The 24,542-nt window shown below is 43.4% G+C and overlaps 1 protein-coding gene across 3 annotated transcripts; it reads left to right on the top strand.

The window, feature by feature from the left end:
- The first annotated feature begins 2,760 nt into the window (after nt 1–2,760).
- Nucleotides 2,761–20,565, top strand: ptbp2a (polypyrimidine tract binding protein 2a). 3 transcript variants are annotated; one of them, XM_084566164.1, is made up of 14 exons: nt 2,761–2,947; nt 3,699–3,726; nt 6,511–6,571; nt 8,304–8,476; nt 9,121–9,261; nt 9,425–9,571; nt 9,661–9,771; nt 9,889–10,087; nt 10,614–10,729; nt 13,684–13,717; nt 14,248–14,340; nt 16,452–16,668; nt 18,434–18,511; nt 18,599–20,565. In XM_084566164.1, the coding sequence occupies exons 1-14, from the start codon at nt 2,940–2,942 to the stop codon at nt 18,726–18,728; spliced, it is 1,536 nt and encodes a 511-aa protein (XP_084422290.1). In that variant the 5' UTR covers nt 2,761–2,939; the 3' UTR covers nt 18,729–20,565. The 3 variants fall into 3 exon arrangements, with proteins under 3 accessions (XP_084422290.1, XP_084422291.1, XP_084422289.1); XM_084566165.1 differs by having other exon boundaries at nt 2,763–2,947; nt 6,511–6,529; nt 9,889–10,099; XM_084566163.1 differs by having other exon boundaries at nt 2,763–2,947; nt 9,889–10,099.
- Nucleotides 20,566–24,542: the final 3,977 nt, after the last annotated feature.

Raw genomic sequence — 24,542 nt, 5'->3', positions numbered from 1 at the left:
TCAAAGACATTTTGATGGTCTTCATAGTGGATTTAATAGAGGGAATGTGACGTCTTACAACTGCAACAGTGATGACTTTGATGCAGCTGCTTTGGCTGCACATCTGCAACAACAAATAATAAATAAAATGAACACAAAGTGAAAAAGAAATGCCTTGAATGAGGACGTGTTTTTAATAATCCTGTTGACCAGGTCTTGATATGGACGATACTAAATGTTACGATCAATGTTTTGTATAATTAGGTTTGGGCAGCTCACTGTCGTCACAGTCTGGAGAGATGGTTTTATACAAAAGAAGCCACTTATTGAAAAGCCATGAAGCATTTCTTTGTCAGCGGCAGAATATTTCTGTGGTGACTTAAGAGCTCATTTCAGCAACCTATTCCACCACTTAGCCCGACCACATTGTTTTTCTCCGTATCACATTTGACAGGCTTGTTTTTTCGCCCCCCCTCCTTCTTGTTAATAACAATATGACTTGTATCCGTGGTGCAGCGGGCACCGTGCAGGATGTAAGTCCACTGTTATTTATTTCCTGAGCAGTGAGCAGCACTGATAAACGGCAGTGATTTGCTCAGCGTTTGACAGTTTGCTTATTTCCTTTTTCCTCAGAGGGCCCCTCATCAGCTAATTTCAACATGGCAGCCTCAGAGGCGCAGGTCTTTGGGGAAATGTCATTTTTAATTAAATCCCAGGTCCTTTAAGATAAGCAGTTAGGCGTTAATTTCACCCAGGGCGTGACGTTGTCAGGAGCCCAGGAGCATGACGTATGTCTGTCAAGATTAATCATTATGCAAAAAACTGCCCTGTTATTTTTTTTTTCCTCTTCTCCCCCCTTGCATGCAGGAGTCTCTGACAGCCCGGGTGACACAACGTACCATCTGAATGGACTGAATTAACGGTCCCTGGATGTCACCGTGTATGGGTCCCATGACGTGCCATGGAAATGTTTTTATAACGTCAATCAGACATTTTCAGGAAGTTTTCAATTCAGATTTCCTCAGTATCTTGAGAACAGGCTTCAATGAGCCGTTTAAAGGCTTCTGAAAAATATCAAATGACTATATTTAAAAGTGAAATGGTTTGCAAGAACACAGAGCATTACCAGCTACTCTGCAGTTCCTCTCAGCTCCACAAAACTATTTAGCTTCTGCTGATTCTTTGGTTTTATGTTCAACAACAGTCTCAATACTCCCATCAAGCTGGTTTCCAGAAGAAGCGTGCAGCTGAGATAACTGCTGCGCTGTAAACAGAGGACAGATGCAGTCAGAGACTAGATGGTGGGCTTAGTCAGACACACAAATGTTTGGTTTTTTCCTCAGGAGTTGGAGGAAACCAAAGCAGGAGCTGGTTCGTCATAGTTACTGATTTTATTTAGTGTGAGCACGATAAGTCGATGGACGGCACCATGGCTCTGTTTGTGATCTGCACTCTGCACTTTTAGAGAGGTGTTGTTTCATACATATACTCATATAGTGATACGCCACAATGTTTCTTTTCATTGCTATGCAGATGACACACAGATATACCTCCCCCTGAGACCTGCTGACCCTGGAAGCCTATATAGCTGCTGTTTTAGACTGTCTTAGTGATGTGAACTGCTGGATGGCACAAAATCTCCTGAAACTCAACAACTCAGAATCTGAAATCATATTGCTTAATCCCCCTATCCACACCAGCTCCATTCTAACCTCTCTTGGTCCCTATGCCAACTGTGTAACGCCCCCTGCCCGTAATTTAGGAGTAATTTTTGATTCAAACCTCAGCTTCGAAAAACACATCAATAAAGTAGTTCAGTCTTGTTTCCTTCAATTCAAAACCATCTCCAGAATCAAAAAAATTATTTCCCGCTCCGATTTAGAAAAAGTTATACATGCACTAATATTCTCCAGACTAGACTACTGTAACTCACTTCTCTCTGGCATTAATCAGAAATCACTCTCCCGCCTCCAGCTTCTGCAAAATGCAGCAGCTAGGCTTCTTACTGGTTTTAACAGACGACAGTACATTACACCGATTTTAGCTTCTCTTCACTGGCTCCCTGTTCGTTTTAGAATTGATTTTAAGATTTTACTGATCACTTATAAGGCACGTCAGGGGCTGGCTCCAAGTTACATATCAGAGATACTGACACCTTATGAGCCAGCCCGCAGCCTTAGGTCCTCAGGTGGTTCCCTTCTGGCTGTTCCAAGGTCGAGGCTCAAAACTAAAGGTGACCGGGCGTTTGCCATCACAGCCCCTCGACTTTGGAACGTCCTGCCTGAGGACATAAGGCTGGCACAATCAGTGAATTCTTTTAAATCACTTCTTAAAACTCATTTTTATAGACTTGCTTTTATGTGAGGCTTGTCTTTTTAACTTTTTTTAACTTTTAACTTGAATTAAATCGTTCTATTTCACTGTGTTTTATTATATTTTATTTTTGTTATGTGGTTGTTTATGTAATTTATGCATTGCCTTCTAAATATTGTTGGTTTTTCTTATTTTGCCTGAGTATTTTGTTCATGCTTGACTGTCAAAGCACTTTGTAAACTCTGTTTTTAAAAGGTGCTATATAAATAAAGGTATATATTATTATTATTATTATAGAATTAGCGTTTGAACAAATGTATGAGAAATAGAGACGGAAGAATATATATATTATTACTATATATTACTATATTTTATTTTACATACTTGTATATTTTTTATATTATATTCTTTGTATATTTGTATATTTCTCTTTATACTGTACATTCTGTTCATTTTGACCGTTTCCGAGAGTCCAGGGCGTTCAAACGGCTTCGGAACCTTTCGGCTGTTTCCGCCATCGCTTCGTCTTCGCCAGCGACTCGCCACCATCGCCTCCATTTTGGTTTTTCGTGTGCGCGTTCGCTGTCGGCGTAAACTGGAGAAAAACACTGGGGCGAAAACGGAGACGTTGAGAATTTGCAACAGAAATGGACGGGTAATTTATTAATTTATTTATTTATTTTAAAATGTTAAAGGAATCCCTGTAGCGTGTGTTGAGTTAGTACAGAGCACGTAGTGATAGAGTGCGTCATTTTATGGTGAAGTTGAGCAGGAGTCTTGTATTAACGGGTTTCCATAGCCACGCGCTCTCTGGTCGTATTGAGGAAGTGCCCGATGCTAGCATGCTAGCCCAACTTAGCTGTATATTTTATCACGTTAACTGCGCTCAGACCTACTGGTATTTATAATTAAACAATCATAGCTTGTGTGGCTACGACCGAGCGATAGCTGCTTGTGCTCCAGTGCTAATGTAGTCATTCCTGTGGCACAGCGTTGTGTTAGCGAAGCGGCTAGCGAAGTTTAGCGAACCGTTATGCTAACTACTCATTGATCCTTTGTGTCCTGGCTGTAAATCACTGTATGAGAGAACTGCATGAACATACAGCGCTTATAATCACACAAGCTGTAAAATCTACAGTGGATATTAAACTTAAAAGTGAGTTTTGCTATAAAGAATACTGTTTAGCATTAAATATTACATTTAGTAAACAACTGGTAGGAGCTGGAATAAGAATGACTTCAAAGATGTAGTTTTCCTTTTAGCAGGAAGCTTGATAATGTTGGTGTGGTTAAAAATAAATGTTATGCAAACACACATGTATTAACATAATCTACACACATGACTAAAACGGGCTTATTATGCATTCAGCCAGGTCCTTTTCACATGTGAATAATTTCTCTTTCAGCATCGGTGATGTTGCAGTGGGAGTGAAGGTGAGCCATCTGATTCTGATTCTGCTTCACATGATTAAATCCAGTCATTAATAGAGCAGGATACTTATTACAGGTTTACTACGAGTCCCATGTGATGTCTTGGCTGAAGAAAGATATTCATCTTAAAATAAAACAGCAAATACACACATTTGGTGAATGCTCTGGCAGGTTTACGTGATTAATCGGTCATATTTTTATAATAATACTCATTATAGCCTTTTCACTTTATGGACTATATAACATTGATGGCTCAGTCAAGCCCCTAAAGTCACAGACATATGCAGCATTTGACATCTAACCTGTGACACAGCACAGGATGTCATGTAGAGTCTGTGGCCAACGGGTCTGATCATCTCGTCCTTGGTGTGAAGGAAGCTGACAATCAGGAACAGTTAACACACACCCAGCTGGTGCACGTTGTCAAAAATAAAGCACATATTTACTCTGAAGTATAATATAAATATATAACTACTAATAAAACAAAGATATATCCGGGTTTATTATTTTATATCGGCTAATTTAAGTCCCAATCTGATTACGTGTCAGTCTAATTAAAGCCTATATGCTTGATAGTTGAATAGATCTGCAAGTTGTTTAGAGAACAGTAGAGCCTTCTTCACAAAAAAACAAAACATTTAGAGCTTAACTTGAAGCTATAAATGTCAATATTAGACACGTAGAAGTCATTAGCAGCTGTTGAGGATGTTTCACTCTACTGCTATCAAGATCCACATTTTCAAATCGCCGTCTGGCTGCCTCTGTTGTCACCATCGCAGATTCCCGGCCCCGTGTACGGTGGTAGAGATACCCCAGGTGTAAGACTAGCTTAGCTTCTTTAACCTGGTTGTTAATAGCTTTTGGTCTTTGGTGCATCTCCACATTGATGAGGGGCAAACGTTTGTGAACCAGTCTCTTTATTTCCCTTCACTAACCAGCTGATAAACATCAGCCTGACAACAGACAGACTGCAGTGTCAGTTTCATGTGGCATGTGGTTTTTAGCAGTGTCAGATCTCACAACGTCTCCAACAACTACACTCACATCATACACACGATACACACCAGGCTGCTTCCCTTAAAAGGTGAAAGCTCGGCCAGTAGCACAGTGGAAAGAGCTTCAGCACATTCAGGTTCTGGTTTAGTGCAGCTTTAAAACAAACACTAAGGATTGTGTTTGGCTGCGTGCTCGATTCGATCTGATGCCGATCAAAACGATCAGACTGGGACGTCCTTCTAATAAATTTACCATTTGAGCCACGTTTAAAGCTGAAACTGAACTCGTGGCTCTGACTCTATGTTAGCTCCACACGCTGGCGGAGTGATGGACTCAGTGATGTGCAGACTGGCTTTGACATCTGACGCCGTCGCCTACGCCCACGCCAACTGCAGCCATTAACATGTTTCTCGTTGGGGTGTATTTATGTGATCGTATGGTGACGTTATTCTAAAGCTGGTTAGTTGCAGAAGTTCTTATTTTTTTTGGTGAAACAAACAAAGATGTCTGCAAATTCATGCAATGCAGCTTTAAATCACTCACCCACCCGTCGGCTGTCAAGTCAGACTTCTAAATGCAGTGCCAAGTCCATTTATCACATGTGCAGTGTGTACTCATTATCTCACATTCTGCCTATTAAAATTCTCAGTGTGTAGTGGTGTGAGGTAACACATTGTCTGTCCAGCTTCCAGTGCTAACCCAGCTAGCATGCTACAGCTGAGGGACAGTTACTGGTGCACTGCCAAAATGCTGTGGGTGGAACTCTGGATTTACACTGGATTGTGCTGAATGGGGGAAACAAAGGATAAAGAAAAAGGATAATAATGTGTTTCAGATCTTTTGTAACATAGAAAATAAACCAGATTACTTTTTTGACATCGTGTTAATGTTAAAACAATCAGTTTGCTTTAAGTGCGTCAGAATAACTTCAATAAAACGTCTCGTGCCTGCGTCCACAGCGCACTGCTGCCCTGGCTACCTCACTTGATTTGTCGAGGGCCAGCTGCGTTTCGCTCTGCACAAAACAAAGTTAAAGTCCTCTCTTGAAGGGAAACGGAACAGTCGTAAAAAATAACCGATTCCTCCGTTACTGTGGGTCTCTGTCACCCCGTTTATTTCATCAATATTTCAACGTCAGAGACAAAATGGAGTGGCTCGCCAGCTGCTGGAACAGAAATCATCTCTTCAGATTCTTGTATCTCGTGCACTTTGTGCTCACATCTTGGCCCAAGTCTGACAACTTTATTACCCTTTCAATTTATTTGCGCCGTGTTGCTGTAGCAGGGGCCGCAACATCTAGTTTATCGTAACCATAAAGAATGTTAGTGACAGAAGAACAATTGGTTCAAATTCAGTCAGACAGAAACAAGGAGGGGGTGTGTGGAGCTATTATAAAGTTGTGTGTGTAATGGGTCCCTAGCCACGTTCCTCGTCATCCCATCAGTCAGGTTTAAGAGCACAGGGCGCCTTGTAGCTCCAGCAGGCCTTCTGGGACCTGGTATAGCTCAGGATGAAATGACACATCTTGACATCTTAAATTCAGCAAGATTAAACCCACACTAGCAGAGGAGGAGCCGGACCACTCTTCTGTCGTTTCGTGCCCCGTTTCCACCTACTCCTCTGCCCTCCTTAGGCGCCTTTAAACCGTCTTCAGAGAGCTGTGGTTTATAGTTGTATTTAAGAGCCTGTCTGGAAAATGGAAATAGTTTCTTGATTTTTTTGTGTGTGTGTGTGTGTTTCCCCCAAAGCTGTGTCTAACTGTGTGTCTTATGTCTTTTTTTCTTTCTGCAGAGAGGATCAGATGAACTGAGTATGTACAACAGTCCCAACACTGGCATGAGCAGTATCAGTGGTGAGTTCGTTCCGACCACCCCTGCATAGGGAAGGGATTGGTGGAATCTGCATGGAGCCGTTGGACGGGTAGAGAGGCTGGCAGCGTTAAAGAGAATCAAAGGATTAATATGTGTTTGAAAAGTGAGGCGAGCGGCGTGAGTTGAACTGTTCTCCTCTGGGAGCTGTTCGGTGTCTGGGTAACATCACGCTCCTCAGTAGGTGGGCACCCACACACAGTACGACAACAGGCAGAGTGGATACGACTGCATCTTAATGCCTCCTCGTCGTTTAGCTGATATCAGGAGCATCTCAGGGAAAACTGCAGAATTAATGACGGCTGAAGAGCTGCTGGTTACGTCACAGAGAAAATGATCGGTTAAGTCTATGAACTACTCCAACAGAAAAGGAGCAATGCTCAGCACATACAGTGGAGTTTTAGGAGATTGCCTCTTAATCAAGATTCTAGTGTTTCATTCCCACACAACTCCCCCATGAAAGCTGAGGTGGCATCTTAAATAAGCAGACTTGTAGAGATGCACTGCAAGACATTGGTGGTGGTGTTTGAGTTGTGTAAATCTGTTTCTGGTTCCTTGTGAGGCTTTGTTGGGCCGTTAATGAGAAAACACTGCAGTGTCAGCACAGTGTGAATATTTATCATCAAGATTATTAGTTTATCATTTACTTCTAAAGGAAAAGAAGAGCTCAGATGAATGTTAGAAAGATCAAAAAGATCATAATTTAACTTCATTTTGGCTGCAGCGTGTTACAGTTGTTCTTCTCAGTGGAGCTGCTGTTGCATTGTTTGCACCAGGGACCAGCTGATCGTGGTGAACAAATGTAGAGGAAGAATGTAGTGACCATGTACAGTGACCATGTACAGTGACCATGTACAGTGTCACAGCCAGACAATAAGATGGACACCTTAAACACTGCAGGGAGGAGATCCCATTGTTCCCGTTGACACCTTTCTTTTCTGCAGCTCAAATATTGGACTATTAGCTTCATCATTACAGTGGTGTTTGGAGTTTTAGTTGGTATTTTGTATTTTCATGGACCTCCCTCTCCCTGGGTCTCTCTTTCACCAGCAGCTCTGGTCCTCACTTGAAATGAACTCACTCCAGAGCTGAACTTGTCTTCCTCAGTTCCGTCGGTGGTAAATCTGCAGCATAGGCGGTGCTGTTGGCGAGAAGTCTCCAGCACCAGAGAGCAGGCCTTCCCTCGTTGCTGCCTTTCTCCATGTTGAGCTGGTAGCTAGCTTCCCTGGCAACAGACGCAGCTGATTAGCAGTACGGGTGCGTGGGTGGTGCCTGCTCAGACCTGTGGAGCTGATGTTTCAGACCTGATGTTAGTTATTCCTCAGCGCCATAGACCTCTGTTTCCTCAAACAGTTGAAAACCAGTCAGTGAGCTGGACTGTGTGACTTATTCCACCGTTAACGTGAAAACACACTGGTTCATTTTGAGTCAGGTGCAGATACACTCACCTGCTGCCTTGGCCTCAAAGAGTTGGTGCCTCACTAGGTGCTGCTAAAGATGCCAGACAGTACAGAGAGACGGACTAACACAGTGTTGCTTTGATGCAGAATACAGAAAAACATTATCTTTGAAGATGGAGAGATTTTAAAGATTGACTAATCGTTTACTTTTCTGTTGTGACAGTAACAAAAGTACTGTTATCCTTCCTCATTAGGGCTGACCACCTTTCATTGTTTTGCAAAGTTCAGTTAATCAGTGCGTATGCTAAAATTGTAGACGGGACTTCCAATGGCAGTGATAGCAAGAAGCTCAGGGTGGAGGAGGCTCCGCCGTCCCGTGTCATCCACATTAGGAAGCTTCCCAACGAGGCCTCGGAGACTGAAGTCATCGCCCTCGGCCTGCCTTTTGGCAAAGTCACTAACATCCTCACACTGAAGGGAAAAAACCAGGTGAGTGGATGATGACGATGTGTAGCGCTGCGTGTTAAACCTCTAGATCTGTCAACACTGATGCTTTTATTCTGTGAACGGGTCAGTGGCCTTGCTCCCAAACATCTGACCAGACTTTGAGTTTGTAACACAGCCGTCATAATTCTCAAGTGAAAAAGGTCCACAAGTCAAACAAAAAATTAAATATACACATTTATTTATTAAAAAAATTAGATCTGAGTCAAATCACTCCATGGATAGATTTATTTATTTAACTTTAGTGCCATTTCTTGCAAACTCATTGAAAATCACTGGTTTTGCATGAATAGATTTGCACAGAGAGATTCGTCCTTGTGTGAGGGAGAAGCCAAACACCATCAGGCCTGAAAGCTGATGTGTGGCAGCATTTTGGATGTAAGGGGGGCTTGATGAAAAGCAAAGACACATATAAATGTTCCAACTAGAGGTAAAATACCACAAATCTCCAAACCAAGGATTAAATTTGTGAAAATCTTTCAGAACGGAGAAAGATCGTTCTAAATAAGATACTGAATTAATAATATTCGAATTTGTGAATAGGAATTGAAGTGAAAAATTCAGAAATCGTGTATTAGTTGGCAAATTTCAGTGAGATGAATTTTTGAGTAATTATTTTCTGCTTTCAGGCGTTCTTGGAGATGGGAACAGAGGAGGCCGCCATCACTATGGTCAACTACTACAACACTGTAACTCCTCATGTCCGCAATGTGCCCGTCTTCATTCAGTACTCCAATCACAAAGAACTAAAGACAGACTCTGGCAATCAGGTTAGTAAACTTGAAGCCATCAACCACAGAGGCTACCTGTCGTAACTTACTGTTAACTCTTGTCTTGTTGTCTTTGCATTAATAGCAGATAAAATGGGTCATCTTCTTGTCTGGTGCGTTCCATTGATAAAAATAGCAGTTGACAGCTTGTGTTTGTTCACAGCGGACCCAGGCAGTGCTGCAGGCGGTGTCGGCCGTCCAATCACCAGGCTCAGATGTACAGGAGGTTCTAGCTGCAGCGTCCAGTCCTGTGCTTCGGATCATCATCGACAACATGTTCTACCCCGTGACACTGGACGTACTGCAACAGGTACAGGTGCAACGACGGTTGGTGTGATTTAACAGTTACTGTTACAGGATATTCACTCGTCACCGTCACCGTTTCTGTTTTGCCTCCAGATTTTCTCCAAGTTTGGGACAGTCATGAAGATTATAACGTTCACCAAGAACAATCAGTTCCAGGCACTTCTGCAGTTCAGTGATCCTGTCAACGCACAGCAGGCCAAACTGGTGAGAGGTTGTTTCCTTGCAGCTCCTACTAGTCAAACAGCTCCAGGCTTCATTATATACATCAGTAAATAAGTCCAGTGTGGTCACGGTGAATGATATTTCTGCTCCCCCTGCCAGGCACTAGATGGACAGAACATCTACAATTCATGCTGCACGCTGCGAATTGACTTTTCCAAGCTGGTCAACCTCAATGTCAAGTACAACAACGATAAGAGTCGGGACTACACCCGGCCCGAGCTGCCTGCTGGTGATGGTCAGCCCAGCATCGACCCCTCGGTGGCCGCCGCCTTCAGCAAAGACTCCAACTCCCTCCTCGGTAAGATCCCAGGTACATCACAATTTTTTTTTTCCTTCCATTCATCTTGTTGTTGTTGTTGTTACTCTAATCTAAGCCTGAAGAATAATCGTTTGTAGTTATTGAGGTTTGTCATAAACCATAAACCAAAATCACGTCCCTGTAGCATCTAATCTGATCATCTGGTGGGCGTCAGAGCTGCCAGAAATACAAAGAAGACGACAAAGATAAAGCAAAATCACGTGACTAAACATGCTGTGTAGAGAACTTTACTCTTGGGAAAAATAAAATGTAATATGCACCCAAACAGCAACAAACACTGAACGCTGTGTTTAAATGTAAGAATACAAGAAGGAGACAAGGAAAGACTTTAGGAAGCTACAGGGGACACACTGTAGGACATTTAGGATCAGAGGACAGAGAAACATGACCGGGACCTCCCTAGTGATTGACGTGATCAGTTTTGTGCTTGCTTGGTGTTGTGATGCTGTGGTTCAGTGGACGTGCCACTCTCCATGCCATGATTGTCTTGTCTGCTTCCCACCAGGAGCCCTGAATCCTCTGAGCGCCGCAGCGGCCGCCGCGGCTGCTGCTGGGAGGGTGGCCCTTGCTGGACAGGCGGGATCCAGCGGGGTCCTGCTGGTTAGCAACCTCAACGAGGAGGTTAGTAACACGTATAAACACCGGTCAGACTGCACCACCCAAGGCTTAAACTCCACCACCCTACCCACTACCTCCATCCATCTGTTCCACTTTTTTCTGTTGCAGCCCATTGTCCTCTGGTGTGGTGGTATTTCCATTTTATTGTCTTGTTTCTGCCATTTATAAAACCTTTAGAAAGTTCATCAAATACATATTTGATCTGACAACTTGAGACATTTAATTTGGTCTTGATCTGAAGTGACTGTGTGGTCTCGGACAGTTCATGTTCAAAATACTCAAACGACAAGGTTTTCTCATCCCATTGTCCAGTCCAGTCAAAATACACCGATCAGCCATAACATTATGACCACCTTCCTAGTATTGTGTAGGTGACTCATCAGAGAATGGACATGGGCCTTCTGAGGGTGTCCTGTTGTTAGTGGGGCGGCCTTTGAGGGGAGGGTCCTCTGTGGATCATTCCACAGATACTTGATCAGTTTGGGATCTAGTGAATTTGGAGGCCAGGTCAACACCTTGTGCTGTTCTTCATGTTTTTTTTTTGTGTGTGTGTCTGTGTCAGGCTGCATCCTGCTGGGGATGACTGCTGCCATCAAGGAGTTTCATTGCTATGGGGTGGGGGTGCCTGGTCTGGTCTAGGTGGGTGCTACATGTCTAAGTAACATCCACACCAATGAATGCCAGGTCCAGAAGTTTCCCAGCAGAACACTGAACTGTCACAGGATGGTGGTCATAATGTTGTGGCTGATCGGTGTATATGTTGTATTATGGCCTCTATTAAATGTCCAAACTTAATTAATTTCTCTAAATCTCATTTAAATAGCTCCCGTCTCTTCTCATTATCTTATTTCTGGTGTCCCGTCACTAATCACTGAACTGTCCCAGGACACAACAGATGTTCCACCTCTGGAATCCAGATATTTTACAACTGGACAGGGTTTTTTTTTTTTAATTCATTTATTTCTTTTTGCCGTATTCCTGTAGTGTCCTTTACATGCACCATTGTTGTTTTTATTTATTATTAATTATTTCCCCAGAAGAGAGAGAGAGGGAGAGAGAGGGGGATTTGCTGTTCCTGTCATGGCACCAGAACCCTCCTCCCCCCTCTTCCCTCCCTCCCTCCCTCCCTCCCTCCCTCCCTCCCTCCCCCTCTTCTTGCCAAACTGTATCTAACTTGGCTAACTGTCTCTCTTCTGTTTTTCTCTCTAAGCTCTCCTCACCTCTCCTCAGCTCATATGACAGCTCATATGAAATCATTCTGTGGTCTCCTAACCCGTGTCTCAGTCCCGGGAACAAACACCTGCCTCTCTGAAACGCTTGCCAGCTGTCTCTTTGCCCTCTTTTTAATTTTCTTTTCTTTAGTTTTGTTTCTTTTAAACTGTTATTTTTAAGTAGCATCTAATCTGTCTGACCTGATTGTCTCTGACTGTTAATGGATGTGTCCTCCTGGAGCCTTTGACAGTATCTGAACCAGGGGTGTCAAACTCATTTTAGTTCAGGGGGGGCCACGTACAGGGGCCCGGACCAGAACCAGAACCAGAACCAGACGAACAGAAGAACCTATAAATAACCACAACTCTAGAGTCTTTATGAGAAATCTACTCTTTCCTTTTCCTCCTTCCCCCCTTCTTTCTCATCTTCGTCCTCCTTCATCTTCTTCTCATCCTCCTCTACTCTTCCTTATTATTCCACCCCCCCTTCCTCCTCTTTCCCCATCTCCTTCCTCTTCTTGTCCTTCTTATACTTTGAAAGAAGAGGAAGAAGATGAAAATGAGAAAGAAGGAAGGGGGAGGAGGAGGAAAATGAGGCAGTTTCCTCCTCTCATCTCCTCATCATCTTCTGTAAATTCATCCCGCGGGCCAGACTGGCCCCACTAAGTGCCGTCTCTGGTCCGCGGGCCGCTTGTTTGACACCCCTGATCTAAACTCACTATTCAGACTTGAACCCATGAGGGGTTAAGATACTGAGCTCCAGTTTTTCCTTTGGCCCCTTGGACTTGATGTGAGGGCCTCGTGTTACTCTTGTGGCCCTCACATCAACTCTTGCATGCCACATTTCTACTGCTGGAGAAACGTTTGACCTGCATGCTCTCTTAACTAATCTTCCCCCCTCAGCTTCTCTTGTTCCACCATCCTCCTCCTCCTCCTCCTCCTCCTCCTCTTCTTCCTCCTCCTCCTGCTGACAGATTGTAGATCTTCAGGTTTCTGAGCTGCTGCATGTTGTTCTTTATCCCATGGTTATGACTTTTAAATTGCTGTTTTTGTTTCATTTTTTTCTATTCTTATGATTTTGACATGAGTTGACCCTTCCCCCTGAGCTCGTCCAGGGTGAAGAGGTTTTTAGCTCTCAGTTATCTGCTGTGTTTTGACTAAAGGAAGCATTGAGCCGAGCCATTATCTGACCAGACTACCTGCATTATTCCAGTGTACTGACCTGTATTTTATTTTTTGTCCCTCCCCCCCTCCTCACTTTTTATTTTCTTTTTTTATTTCCCCTCCACCCCTCAATTTGCATTTACCTCCCTGTTCATCCTCCCTTTCTCTCTGTCTCTCCCCCCTCTCTCCTCTTTCTCTCTATTCTGTCTCCCCCCCACCTCTCCACCTCTCCACCCGTCCCGCCTCCCCTTCCACTCGATGTGCTGGTGGGGAACTTCTTTATCTTTTATTATTTTATTTATAATTACCCTCCTCCTCCTCCTCCCACATTAACCCCCCCCCCCCCCCCCCGTCCCACCAACACAACCAAAACCTCCTTCATGACTCCTCTTTCGTCGCCTGCTCCCCTCCTCCATGACCCACCACCTCCATCACTCTCCGGGGGGAAAAACAAACAAACCACCATTCCTCCTACCTACCTCCGTTCTGGATCGATCTGTCCATCTCTACCTCCGCTCCGCTCCGACTCTTCTACCTCTCTACCTGTCTCACGCTGCTTGTTGCTCTTCTCTCCCTCTAAAGATGGTTACGCCCCAAAGTCTGTTTACCCTCTTCGGTATGTTATCGTTAGCTCTCTCTTTCTCTCTCTCCTCTTTCTTCTATCTTCTCTTTTTGTTCTGTTTCCATTCTATCTTGGAGACTTTTGTCATTATTACCATTAAAAATAAATTCTTATATTTATTTATTTGCGCACTTTACTTTGTTTGGTAATATTTAATAAATTTTTGCGCTTTATTTTGAAGTTTTGGTTAATGTTTATTACTTTATGTTGTAATCTGATTAATGCACGTTAAAGTCATTATTTTTTGCATGCCTTTATATTTATTTATTTCTTTATTGATTGATTGATTTCTAGCCACCTGACACAGTTTGATAACTTCTGTTTAGAGGGTGCCTCTTCTCTCTTTTACCTGTACCTCTCTCTACACCTCTCTTACTGTGAACTCTTTGTGTGTACTCTGCTGTTCTCTCTCTTCTGTTTCTTTGTCTTTGATTATCCTTTGTCTACAGAGCTAACTTTAGATTTTCCTAACTGTCTGCTTTCTCTCCACCTCGCCTCTTCTCCCGCCTGCGGCTCTAATGCAGGAGTGTACGGCGATGTCCAGAGGGTGAAAATCCTTTACAATAAGAAGGACAGCGCTCTGATTCAGATGTCTGATTCCAACCAGGCCCAGCTGGGTGAGTAGAAGACGTCTCCACGAGATCAGGAACTAAACGGTGTGGGATGTCCCAATCAAGTTTGTTTTGTCCCCTGATCCTGATGTCCTACAGTCTTTCCTTGTCTTCTCCTAGAGTTGGTCTCCTGTAGCTTCCTAAAGTCTGTCCTTGTCTTCCTTGTCTTCTCCTAGAGTTGGTCTCCTGTAGCTTCCTAAAGTCTGTCCTTGTCTTCCTTGTCTTCTCCTAGAGTTGGTCTCCTGTAGCGTCCTAAAGTCTGTCCTTGTCTTCCTTGTCTTCTCCTAGAGTTGGTCTCCTGTGTCTTCCTAAAGTCTGTCCTTGTCTTCCTTGTCTTCTCCTAGAGTTGGTCTCCTGTGTCTTCCTAAAGTCTGTCCTTGTCTTCTTTGTCTTCTCCTAGAGTTGGTCTCCTGTAGCTTCCTAAAGTCTGTCCTTGTCTTCCTTGTCTTCTCCTAGAGTTGGTCTCCTGTGTCTTCCTAAAGTCTGTCCTTGTCTTCCTTGTCTTCTCCTAGAGTTGGTCTCCTGTAGCTTCCTAAAGTCTGTCCTTGTCTTCCTTGTCTTCTCCTAGAGTTGGTCTCCTGTAGCTTCCTAAAGTCTGTCCTTGTCTTCCTTGTCTTCTCCTAGAGTTGGTCTCCTGTAGCTTCCTAAAGTCTGTCCTTGTCTTCCTTGTCTTCTCCTAGAGTTGGTCTCCTGTAGCTTCCTAAAGTCTGTCCTTGTCTTCCTTGTCTTCTCCTAGAGTTGGTCTCCTGTGTCTTCCTAAAGTCTGTCCTTGTCTTCCTTGTCTTCTCCTAGAGTTGGTCTCCTGTAGCTTCCTAAAGTCTGTCCTTGTCTTCCTTGTCTTCTCCTAGAGTTGGTCTCCTGTAGCTTCCTAAAGTCTGTCCTTGTCTTCCTTGTCTTCTCCTAGAGTTGGTCTCCTGTAGCTTCCTAAAGTCTGTCCTTGTCTTCCTTGTCTTCTCCTAGAGTTGGTCTCCTGTAGCGTCCTAAAGTCTGTCCTTGTCTTCCTTGTCTTCTCCTAGAGTTGGTCTCCTGTGTCTTCCTAAAGTCTGTCCTTGTCTTCCTTGTCTTCTCCTAGAGTTGGTCTCCTGTAGCTTCCTAAAGTCTGTCCTTGTCTTCCTTGTCTTCTCCTAGAGTTGGTCTCCTGTAGCTTCCTAAAGTCTGTCCTTGTCTTCCTTGTCTTCTCCTAGAGTTGGTCTCCTGTAGCTTCCTAAAGTCTGTCCTTGTCTTCCTTGTCTTCTCCTAGAGTTGGTCTCCTGTAGCTTCCTAAAGTCTGTCCTTGTCTTCCTTGTCTTCTCCTAGAGTTGGTCTCCTGTAGCTTCCTAAAGTCTGTCCTTGTCTTCCTTGTCTTCTCCTAGAGTTGGTCTCCTGTAGCTTCCTAAAGTCTGTCCTTGTCTTCCTTGTCTTCTCCTAGAGTTGGTCTCCTGTAGCTTCCTAAAGTCTGTCCTTGTCTTCCTTGTCTTCTCCTAGAGTTGGTCTCCTGTGTCTTCCTAAAGTCTGTCCTTGTCTTCTCCTAGAGTTGGTCTCCTGTAGCTTCCTAAAGTCTGTCCTTGTCTTCCTTGTCTTCTCCTAGAGTTGGTCTCCTGTAGCTTCCTAAAGTCTGTCCTTGTCTTCCTTGTCTTCTCCTAGAGTTGGTCTCCTGTGTCTTCCTAAAGTCTTTCCTTGTCTTCCTTGTCTTCTCCTAGAGTGGACTGGATTCAGTCCAATAAATCTTTCAGTCAAAGTTAATGTAGTGTGGAGAGGGTAGCTGGTACCTTGTGTTCTCTACTCCAGAAATGTTCTGCTCATCCAACGCTGCCATAAACTCCCTAACCCTCTCTGGAAGATGTTTCTCCTTGACGCTGTCTCCAGGAAACTTTTCTCTTCTTTTAAACGTTCAGTGCTTGAAAGCATAGATTCTGTTTAGTCATTTTATTGGAGTCCACTCAAAGGCTGCACCCAAACAATAACACATATGATCAGGACTTGGATCAGATGATACACAAAACTTGACGGGGACATCCCTACTTCCCACCCTGAGTTTCCTTGTCAGAATTAAAATGACTAGATATCACTATAGTACGTGGGCTTAGTTTAAGACACCTGACCATCTGCATCACTGACGTTTGTTTTTCGGTCCAAAGCAATGAGCCACCTGAACGGTCAGAAGATGTACGGGAAGATCATCCGCGTGACTCTGTCCAAGCACCAGACGGTGGCTCTACCTCGGGACGGCCTGGACGACCAGGGCCTGACCAAGGACTACGCCAACTCCCCACTACATCGCTTCAAGAAACCCGGCTCCAAGAACTTCCAGAACATCTTCCCGCCTTCGGCCACTCTTCATCTCTCCAACATCCCGTAAGCACCGAGCCAGAGCGTTGTTTTTGTCAGCTCTTCTTCTTACCGACATAGGGAGTAGGGACGCACCGATCCGATATTGGTATCGGGTATCGGCCCCGATATTGGAAAAAATAGCTGGATCGGGTATCGGTAAAATTAACCGATCCACGGGCCGATCCAGTTTTCTTTTCTTTTCTTTTCTTTTTTTCCTCCGTCGCAGCAAATCCTTCGTCATTCGTTAGCAGCATGGTGGAACGAGTTGGAGATCCTGTAGTAGTCCAGTAGGTGGCGGTATGTCGTAAAGATATGATCCGCCATTAAACAGAAGAAGAAGAAGAAGAACGAGCTGGAGCGTTTAACATGGCGCGAGCGAAAGAGTCGGGTGTGTGGAGGCATTTCACGGCTTATATTCTCAGGTTCAGCTGCTTTTGTATTTTGAATTCCTGCAGTACTTTGCACTTAATATACCGTATTTTCCGCACTATAAGGCGCACTTAAAAGCCTTTAATTTTCTCAAAAAACGACAGTGCGCCTTATAATCCGGAGCGCTTTATATATGGATTCATTCTGGTTGTGCTTACTGACCTCGAAGCGATTTTGTGTCGTACACGGCGCTCACGGCGCTCAAAGCCGCACCGCTTGCAGCAGTACGGGTACCGTAGTCAGGAGAATCACGGAGCCATGCTCAGCAATGCAGGACGAAGGCAGAAGCATCAAACGAGGTGAAAATCATTATAAATCGGGTCATGTCGAGAGCTGTAGTTACACGAAGGGAGTTTTGGTCGGTTCTGTACGCGCCAGCATGCGGGACTTGTAGTTCGTTTAATTACGTATTTTCCATAGCGTTTTACTGAACTATCTTGAGACAAACTGTGACATTCTTGACATGTAAAATCAGTTTTTATTCTGAAAAACAACATATGTATAATCCAAGGCACAAGTCGATCGGGACCAGAAAATAATTTATCTTTCTCCATAGACTGCCGTTCATATTTTTTCAAAAGATAGGTCCCATAACCCGGAAGTAGAGGGGGCGGGACTTCGGCTCTCTTAATGCGCCTTATAGTCCGGTGCGCCTTATATATGAAAAAAGATCGAAAATAGACCATTCATTGACAGAGCGCCTTATAATCCAGTGCGCCCTATAGTGCGGAAAATACGGTATGTTTTACATGTTTACAGTGTTTGGTAACTTGTTTTGATTACTGTTTTGTTTCTACTACTACATTTTATTTATTTAAATTTATTTTAAGAAGTTTGATTACATTTTATTTTCAATTTGGATGCACAATTGTTCAAATAACAAATAAATAAGTATTCAATACATTACATCTATGTTATTTTGTCTTAGTTAGGAAAGTCTGGTGCCTTTAGATTCTTCTACATGGTGGAAGGAAGGTATAAGGTGGAAGGTATGCAGTTTATTATATTAATTCAACGGTATCGGATCGGTATCGGGTATCGACAGATATACAAAGCCCAGGCATCGGTATCGGTATCGGGACTGAAAAAGTCGGATCGGTGCATCCCTAATAGGGAGTAGAACTAGAAAGGCCTTTTCATTTAAGTGTTGGCCGCTGTAGGTGTTTCTAGACTTGTAGCCTCATTTTTCTCAGTGGAATTGCAGCTAGTATTTGATCTTTAAACGTTCACTATCAAACATTTCTCATTACAACTACTTGACGTTGAAGCATCGGCCCCAGTGAACACTGTTGGCGTGAACTCGGTGTGTTGTGACATTCTTGTAATTCCTGACTGTAATTTGTGTCCTTCGCTTCAACAGACAAGACGTGACGGAGGAGGATCTGCGGCTGCTGTTCTCTAACGCCGGTGGCACTGTGAAGGCATTCAAGTTTTTCCAGTACGTACACGAGTCACATGCACACACGCTTTTTTTTTAAAATTCTAAGTTAACGTGTGGTGTTGATCATGTTTTTGTATTTTGCAGGGATCGTAAAATGGCTCTGATCCAGATGTCCACTGTGGAGGAGGCCATCCAGGCTTTGATCGACCTTCACAACTACAACATGGGAGGCAACCAGCACCTCAGAGTGTCTTTCTCCAAGTCTACAATTTAAGAACGGGACCCACAGACTCTTAACAGTATGGCAGTGCACTGTTTAGAGGAACTGGTGGTCAGAAACCTTTCAGACTGTGTCTGGACACTGGGGGGACCACTTTGATTTGAGAGTTTATTTTGTTGTTGTTCCTTCTTTGAGGGGGAGGGGGTTGTTGATCCGGTCATTCCTTGAGAGAGACTGAAACCTTTTGACGTGGATCTGTTTTGTTTTTAAAGAGAACAGTCCTGGATCCTCCCAGCTTCTTAACCGTACCTCCACATTTATATGTCAAACAGAACATTGACATGGTTGATTGTCCCCCTTTATGATAGTAGATCAGTGTTTAACTCTTGATCTAGTTGAAAAGATACAGTACTCATGTGCCTTACCTGACACTATCAGCTGTTTCTACAGGTGGACATGTTCATCCATCGCCCTCCTTCAGAGGCACATTGGTATTGGATATTTTAGAGGGTTACTAAGAATGCAAGCCGTTTGTCGTCGTCGTCGTCGTCTGAACGTTGTTACTGATCGTGAAGCCGTGCCACCAACCAGGTGTAGCTTAGTTTTATTTTGTTCCACAGTCTTAGATCCATAACATTTTCCTCTTTGAGTCGAGCAGCAGGAGAGTCGAGTGTTTTTACAGCTGCCTGTGAGAAGCAGCTCAGCACCGGGACGTTCAGCATCAGGTTGTTTCTCCCCCAGTTTTAACTTCACAGTCCATGCTTTAGATAAATGTGGCTCGTGACTAAGACTCTCTCTTTGTGTTTTTGAAACATTCTGTGCTTTTTTCCATAGCAGTGAGGTGTAATCGTCAGTGACAATGTTTTTATTTTTTATTTTTTAAAGCATGCATCGTGACGGTAGAGTCTCACATAAAGTGTTGCATGCTGTGGAAGCGGATACGAGATGAGTCCACTGTGATTTCATTGTCACGTGACAGTTTACTAGAGAGGGCTACTCAGTTGGACCAAAGTTTCTGTGCCTTTAGTGTTCCTTTAATTCGTTTTCACACAAACAAAACAGCATTTAAACTCTGAAATGTTGCATTATGGGAAAAAAAATCTCCCAGAACTTCAAGTGTTGAATGACCCTTGTTTATTTTTTTTTTAATACCCACTAAGACCTCGACTGGAGGCATTTGTTCAGAAATAGTTATGTATATTTTTTTCTTCCAAGTCCGATTTTATACAGCTCAAAATGTAAGGATTTACTATCGCTCTAAAGAGACAATTAAAGGATGAATTATTTTCTAACAAGGAGAGCTGCAACTTGGTTTCCTGCTTTTTGACTTTTATTTCCCTCTCATGGTCTCTGGTGTATTTCTGCATTACCTCTGTAGCATGCCTAATAAAACGCTTCTGTAGCTCTACATTCACCCCCTCTGTCTCTCTTCTATCTGCTCCACTCACTTCTGAAACCATCCTCCGTCCCGGCGTGAGGAGAATCCATTTTGGACCCGCTTGTAAACAAACTCCAAATAATCCAGACTGAGCTTTGGAACTAATTCACAGAATAAGACGAGCGTTTCCTGATGCCTTGCTCTCTTCTCCTCTGGTATTTCCTTGTTCTCTAATCAGTCTCTGCTCTGTCTACTCCCTCTCACATCTTTTATCAGTTGCATAAATAGCCTCTAATATCACTTTTTCATGTGTTGTGCGTTTTATGCTGCTGCCAGATTTGGAGGATATTTGGGTAGAGCTGCTAGAAGCACTAACTTTAACAATTTAAGATGTTTCCAGAACATTTTCTGGGAGCCAGACTTAATTCTTATGAGGATATGTTTCTAGTAACACGATTTGAATTTCATTATGAGGCGTTTCAACCGATAAAGGAAAAACAGATCTGCATGCAATTATATATTCCAACAACCAATCAGAGCCATTATGCTGTAAACCAATCTACTGCATGGATACTCTTCTGTCCATCGCCACATACAACCCCGTCCAAATGATTTTTGCTGGAGCAGAATCAGTTCTCATTGGGGAGAGACTCCAGATCCACTCACAGAGTATTTCTGGTGGGAAGCTGAAGTTGTGCTGGCGTCCATGCTAGCAGCTGATCCAGAGGAAGAACCAGTTTCTTTGAGTGAAAACAATGAGACAAGTCTATGACCCTCTGATGGGACCCTGTTCAGATCTTTAACATCCGTCCTGGGTGATCCCATCTCAAGTAACCAGCTTTAAAGTGCCTCTGTTCAAATCTGCATCCGAAGGCATTACTAGTCAACAGCGTTCATTAGTTGGCGTTTAAAGTTTTTTAAAACTGACTCAAGCAGGCTGGACAAAGGCTTTAAGTAGTAGTTATCTTTGCTCTGCAACAACTAGGGGGAAGATTGTACCAAACCAAATATGCATGTAACCCACTCAGTGACCCACACTGTGGGGCAAGGGGTTTAAGGTACGGAACAACAACCATAAGAAGGAACTGGGTGCGAGTGGAACATGAGAACCAGCTCCAGAAATTCCCCAGAGGAGTTCCCCATAACCTCTGCCCAGCCATCCTCTCATCCACATCCGCCAGGACGATCAGCGCTGTGGGCGGAGGGAACAGAGATATTTGGGGAATAGGTTCAGATCAGCAGGGTGGAAGGCAAACATCTGTCCTGTGGAACTGGTCTGCAGAGTGCAGAAGCAGAATCATTGGCTAAAGACACAGTGCAAGGCAGCATCGTATCACTTGACCTGGGACATGGTGTTAGATGATCAGTCAGACAACGGACAGGACTGAAACGCTTTGCTGGTCTTTCCAGTGTCCGAAGCCAAACAGAAATAATCAAAAAGTAGATCTCTTCTGCATAGAAAGTTAGTTTTTGTTTCACTGAACGTTTCAGTGAATTCTAATGAGCATTGGTAAAAAGTTTGCGTCGTCTCCTGCTGATCACTGAGCAGCCTCCAGGTCCAGTCTATTGACTTTAATTGCAGTTAATCTGTCACAGTGCACGACTCTCAACATGTGGAGTCTGAGCCTAAGAACAATACAAACAGTCGGATCGTGAACCCCCGATGACTGCGGTCAACCGCCGAGCTTCAATTTGTGCTCGGCTATAAATGCCTGAGAATGATAAAGTTGCTGCCAGTGTGTTGATGTAAGCAGGCGTTGCTCCGTCGGGGGAACGGGCCCCATCGGCGCGACTCTGCGATGATAGACGTCCTGTCAGGTGTCGTCTGATGAAGATGATGCTGCACAGTCAGGCCCTGGGACCAGACAGATGACCTGATCCATCATCACGCAGACGCACCGCTGCGCTCCACGCAAGCTTTCAGTGGATCCCGCTCTAAACAAAGATGACATGATGCATCAAGGCAAACGGGCGGAGCCAATCAATAGCTGGTCTGGTCAATGTATCACCACGTAAGAACACTGTGATCCTGCTCTCCATCACTCTGGGACCAAGGCTTCCGTTTCATGTATTTAACTCCCTCATGAGTTCCCTTACTTCCTCTCCATTAAAACTCAAACAGTACCTCTCCTACCTCTACCTACGTGATGAATCGCTTCAGTTTGGAGCTAAATGGTTTGTTCTGAGATAAGAAATGATCAGATTCCTCTGAAAATATCCTGCTGACACAAATAAACGTGACATTTATCTTGTTGTATTCGCCGGCTAGTTGAGCCCCTATAATGATCCAGACATATCCAGGCTCTGGGTTGTTAGTTGACATCCAGAGGTGGAAAGCAGCTTCTTTACGAGTCGGGTCCAACTAGAGCCGACGGTGCAGATGTTGGACATCTGGATCATAACCAACAACTAGATCTGAAACCTGTGTTGTTCAATTTTTGGCTGATTCAACATTTTAAATCTGCAGCAGAATCAGTCGAGCTCTTCTCGTTTTATCTCTTAGCAGAAAGTAGTTTATTCAAGTGTACTACGAGTATACTTATTTTATACTAAAACTGAGGCAGTATACTTGAAGTTTACTACTTCAGACTCACCGGGGAATAGCTTTAGCGTATCATAACAAAATATGGGTTAAATGAATGAGTTTTATAGTAGTCACTCCCACTATATGGATATAACTTTGGTGTAATTTGTATTCCTTCGGGAGATAATTAGATCAGCGTATATGGGTGAGTATACGACCGTATTTTATGCTAGAAATAAGGTCCAGGTTGTAAAAAACAGTAGTTCCCCTTTAACGATCATGTTCTCCAAATAAAAACAAACGCTACTGTTCTCAACAAGGAAAGAAGGAGAAAACAACAAACCTACAACATCATTATCAGCATTAAGATACCACAATGGCATTTGCCATGTATTATTTCAAGGACAAGACTGTGGAAGCTGGGAAGATTTCATGGATGAAGACTGAAGACCAGCAACGATGTCCAAAATGAATGTCCTCCCTTAGCAAAAAGCAGTGTACTTGTTAATTTAATTTAATTGTTGATTTAATTTTATTAAGTATGCTGAGTATAAGTATTGCAAGTATACTACAGACCATGTAATTGTAGTATACTAGTAGTAGTGTCCAATTTCCTGAAAGAATTCCCCAAAACAATTGTTGCCCTCGCGCCCTCCAAAGAAGACATTGTTGATGCTGGATTTGGACATCAACGGACATCAGCTTCCTGTAGCAGGCAGAGTCCGAAAGAGGAAAAGGTGAAAGCCATTGTCGCGAAGGAGAGGTGGGAAACAAATGTCCCCTCTTTCCCAGATGTACTTCAGGCGTGGGTCTCCCCTTTAAAGAGTGCCATTGAAGACAACAAAGATACCCTCAAGTCAGTGGTGGAGCAAAAGTAGAAGGGGATCGCATTGAAGGATTCCGGAGAACCCAAGAGTAAAGGTGAGGAAAGACAGAAAAGCATGCCATAGAAGCAAAACAGCTGTTTAAGTGTTGTTGTTTTCTTTTGCTTGAAGCATCCTTTAGTTATGCTGCTATAGGCCTAGGCTGCTGGGGGACTTCCCACAGTGCACCTGTCCTCATAGCGGATATTTCTGATCTGCAGAGTTGCATGCTTCTGTTCTGTGTCGAGTGTTCAGTGGTTACTGTTGTCCTACCTGTTGTATATTTAAAGGTAATATATGAAGCATCAAGAGCAGAATAAAGCACGAGAATACAGAGAAGAAGAAAAACCCCAGCTATAATAACTCACTAGACGTTTTTTTAAAAGAGACTGTGGAATATCATCAAACTGTTAAAAAGCTCCTTTGCCTCATTAGCTCAAAACTAATTGAGACAGTTAACTTGAGCCTGGAGGTTAAACCTCAGTAAGTCTCTGTTAGTATGACAGATCATGCACATCCAACCCCAGGTACAGGACCAACCTGTACCTGTCTACAGGGACGTGCAGGTTCAAACATTGAATCATTAAAACCATTCATTGTGCAAATAAGAGAATAAAGGTTTCTGATATTTTCAAACTATTCCTTCAAAGAATCTAGGCTGTGAGGAAATCAGTGTTCTTAGTTACTATTTAAGTCCTCTATTTGGCACAAGAAGGTTTTAGTGGTTTAGAAAAGAGACGTTATGATTTAAACAGACTTTTTACAACATTTATCAAATGAGAACTTCTCATATCTGCAACAAACTGCCATGGTGAGAAGGTCCACTCTGGTCGGGAAATGTCACAAACACTTAATTACACCACCACAGGACGATGCATACAAAGACAACGGTTGATCACCTTAACAGAAAAGTGGCAGTAGTTGTTTTCTGTTTCAGCCATGTTGTTAAGGTCAAGGACTTTGTTGAACGTGAACGTGATCACCTTCAAATCAATGCCACCAAGACAAAGGAGATGGTGACTGACTTCAGAAGGAAGGCAACACAGACCGTACAGGTGAACATCCAGGGATTGGACATCAAGGATGGATATAAATACCTGGGT

This window comes from Chelon labrosus (assembly GCF_963514085.1).
Source record: "Chelon labrosus genome assembly, chromosome: 18".
NCBI classification, from domain to species: Eukaryota; Metazoa; Chordata; class Actinopteri; order Mugiliformes; family Mugilidae; genus Chelon; species Chelon labrosus.
The sequence above is the reverse complement of the archived record's forward strand: the minus strand, read 5'-3'. Positions and strand labels throughout refer to the sequence as shown.

What these genes read in the sequence shown, in the direction of transcription:
- ptbp2a (XM_084566163.1), top strand. An exon ending in TGGCATGAGCAGTATCAGTG is followed by an intron (nt 6,572 to 8,303) that starts GTGAGTTCGTTC and finishes CTAAAATTGTAG; the next exon opens with ACGGGACTTCCAATGGCAGT. An exon ending in CACTGAAGGGAAAAAACCAG is followed by an intron (nt 8,477 to 9,120) that starts GTGAGTGGATGA and finishes TTCTGCTTTCAG; the next exon opens with GCGTTCTTGGAGATGGGAAC.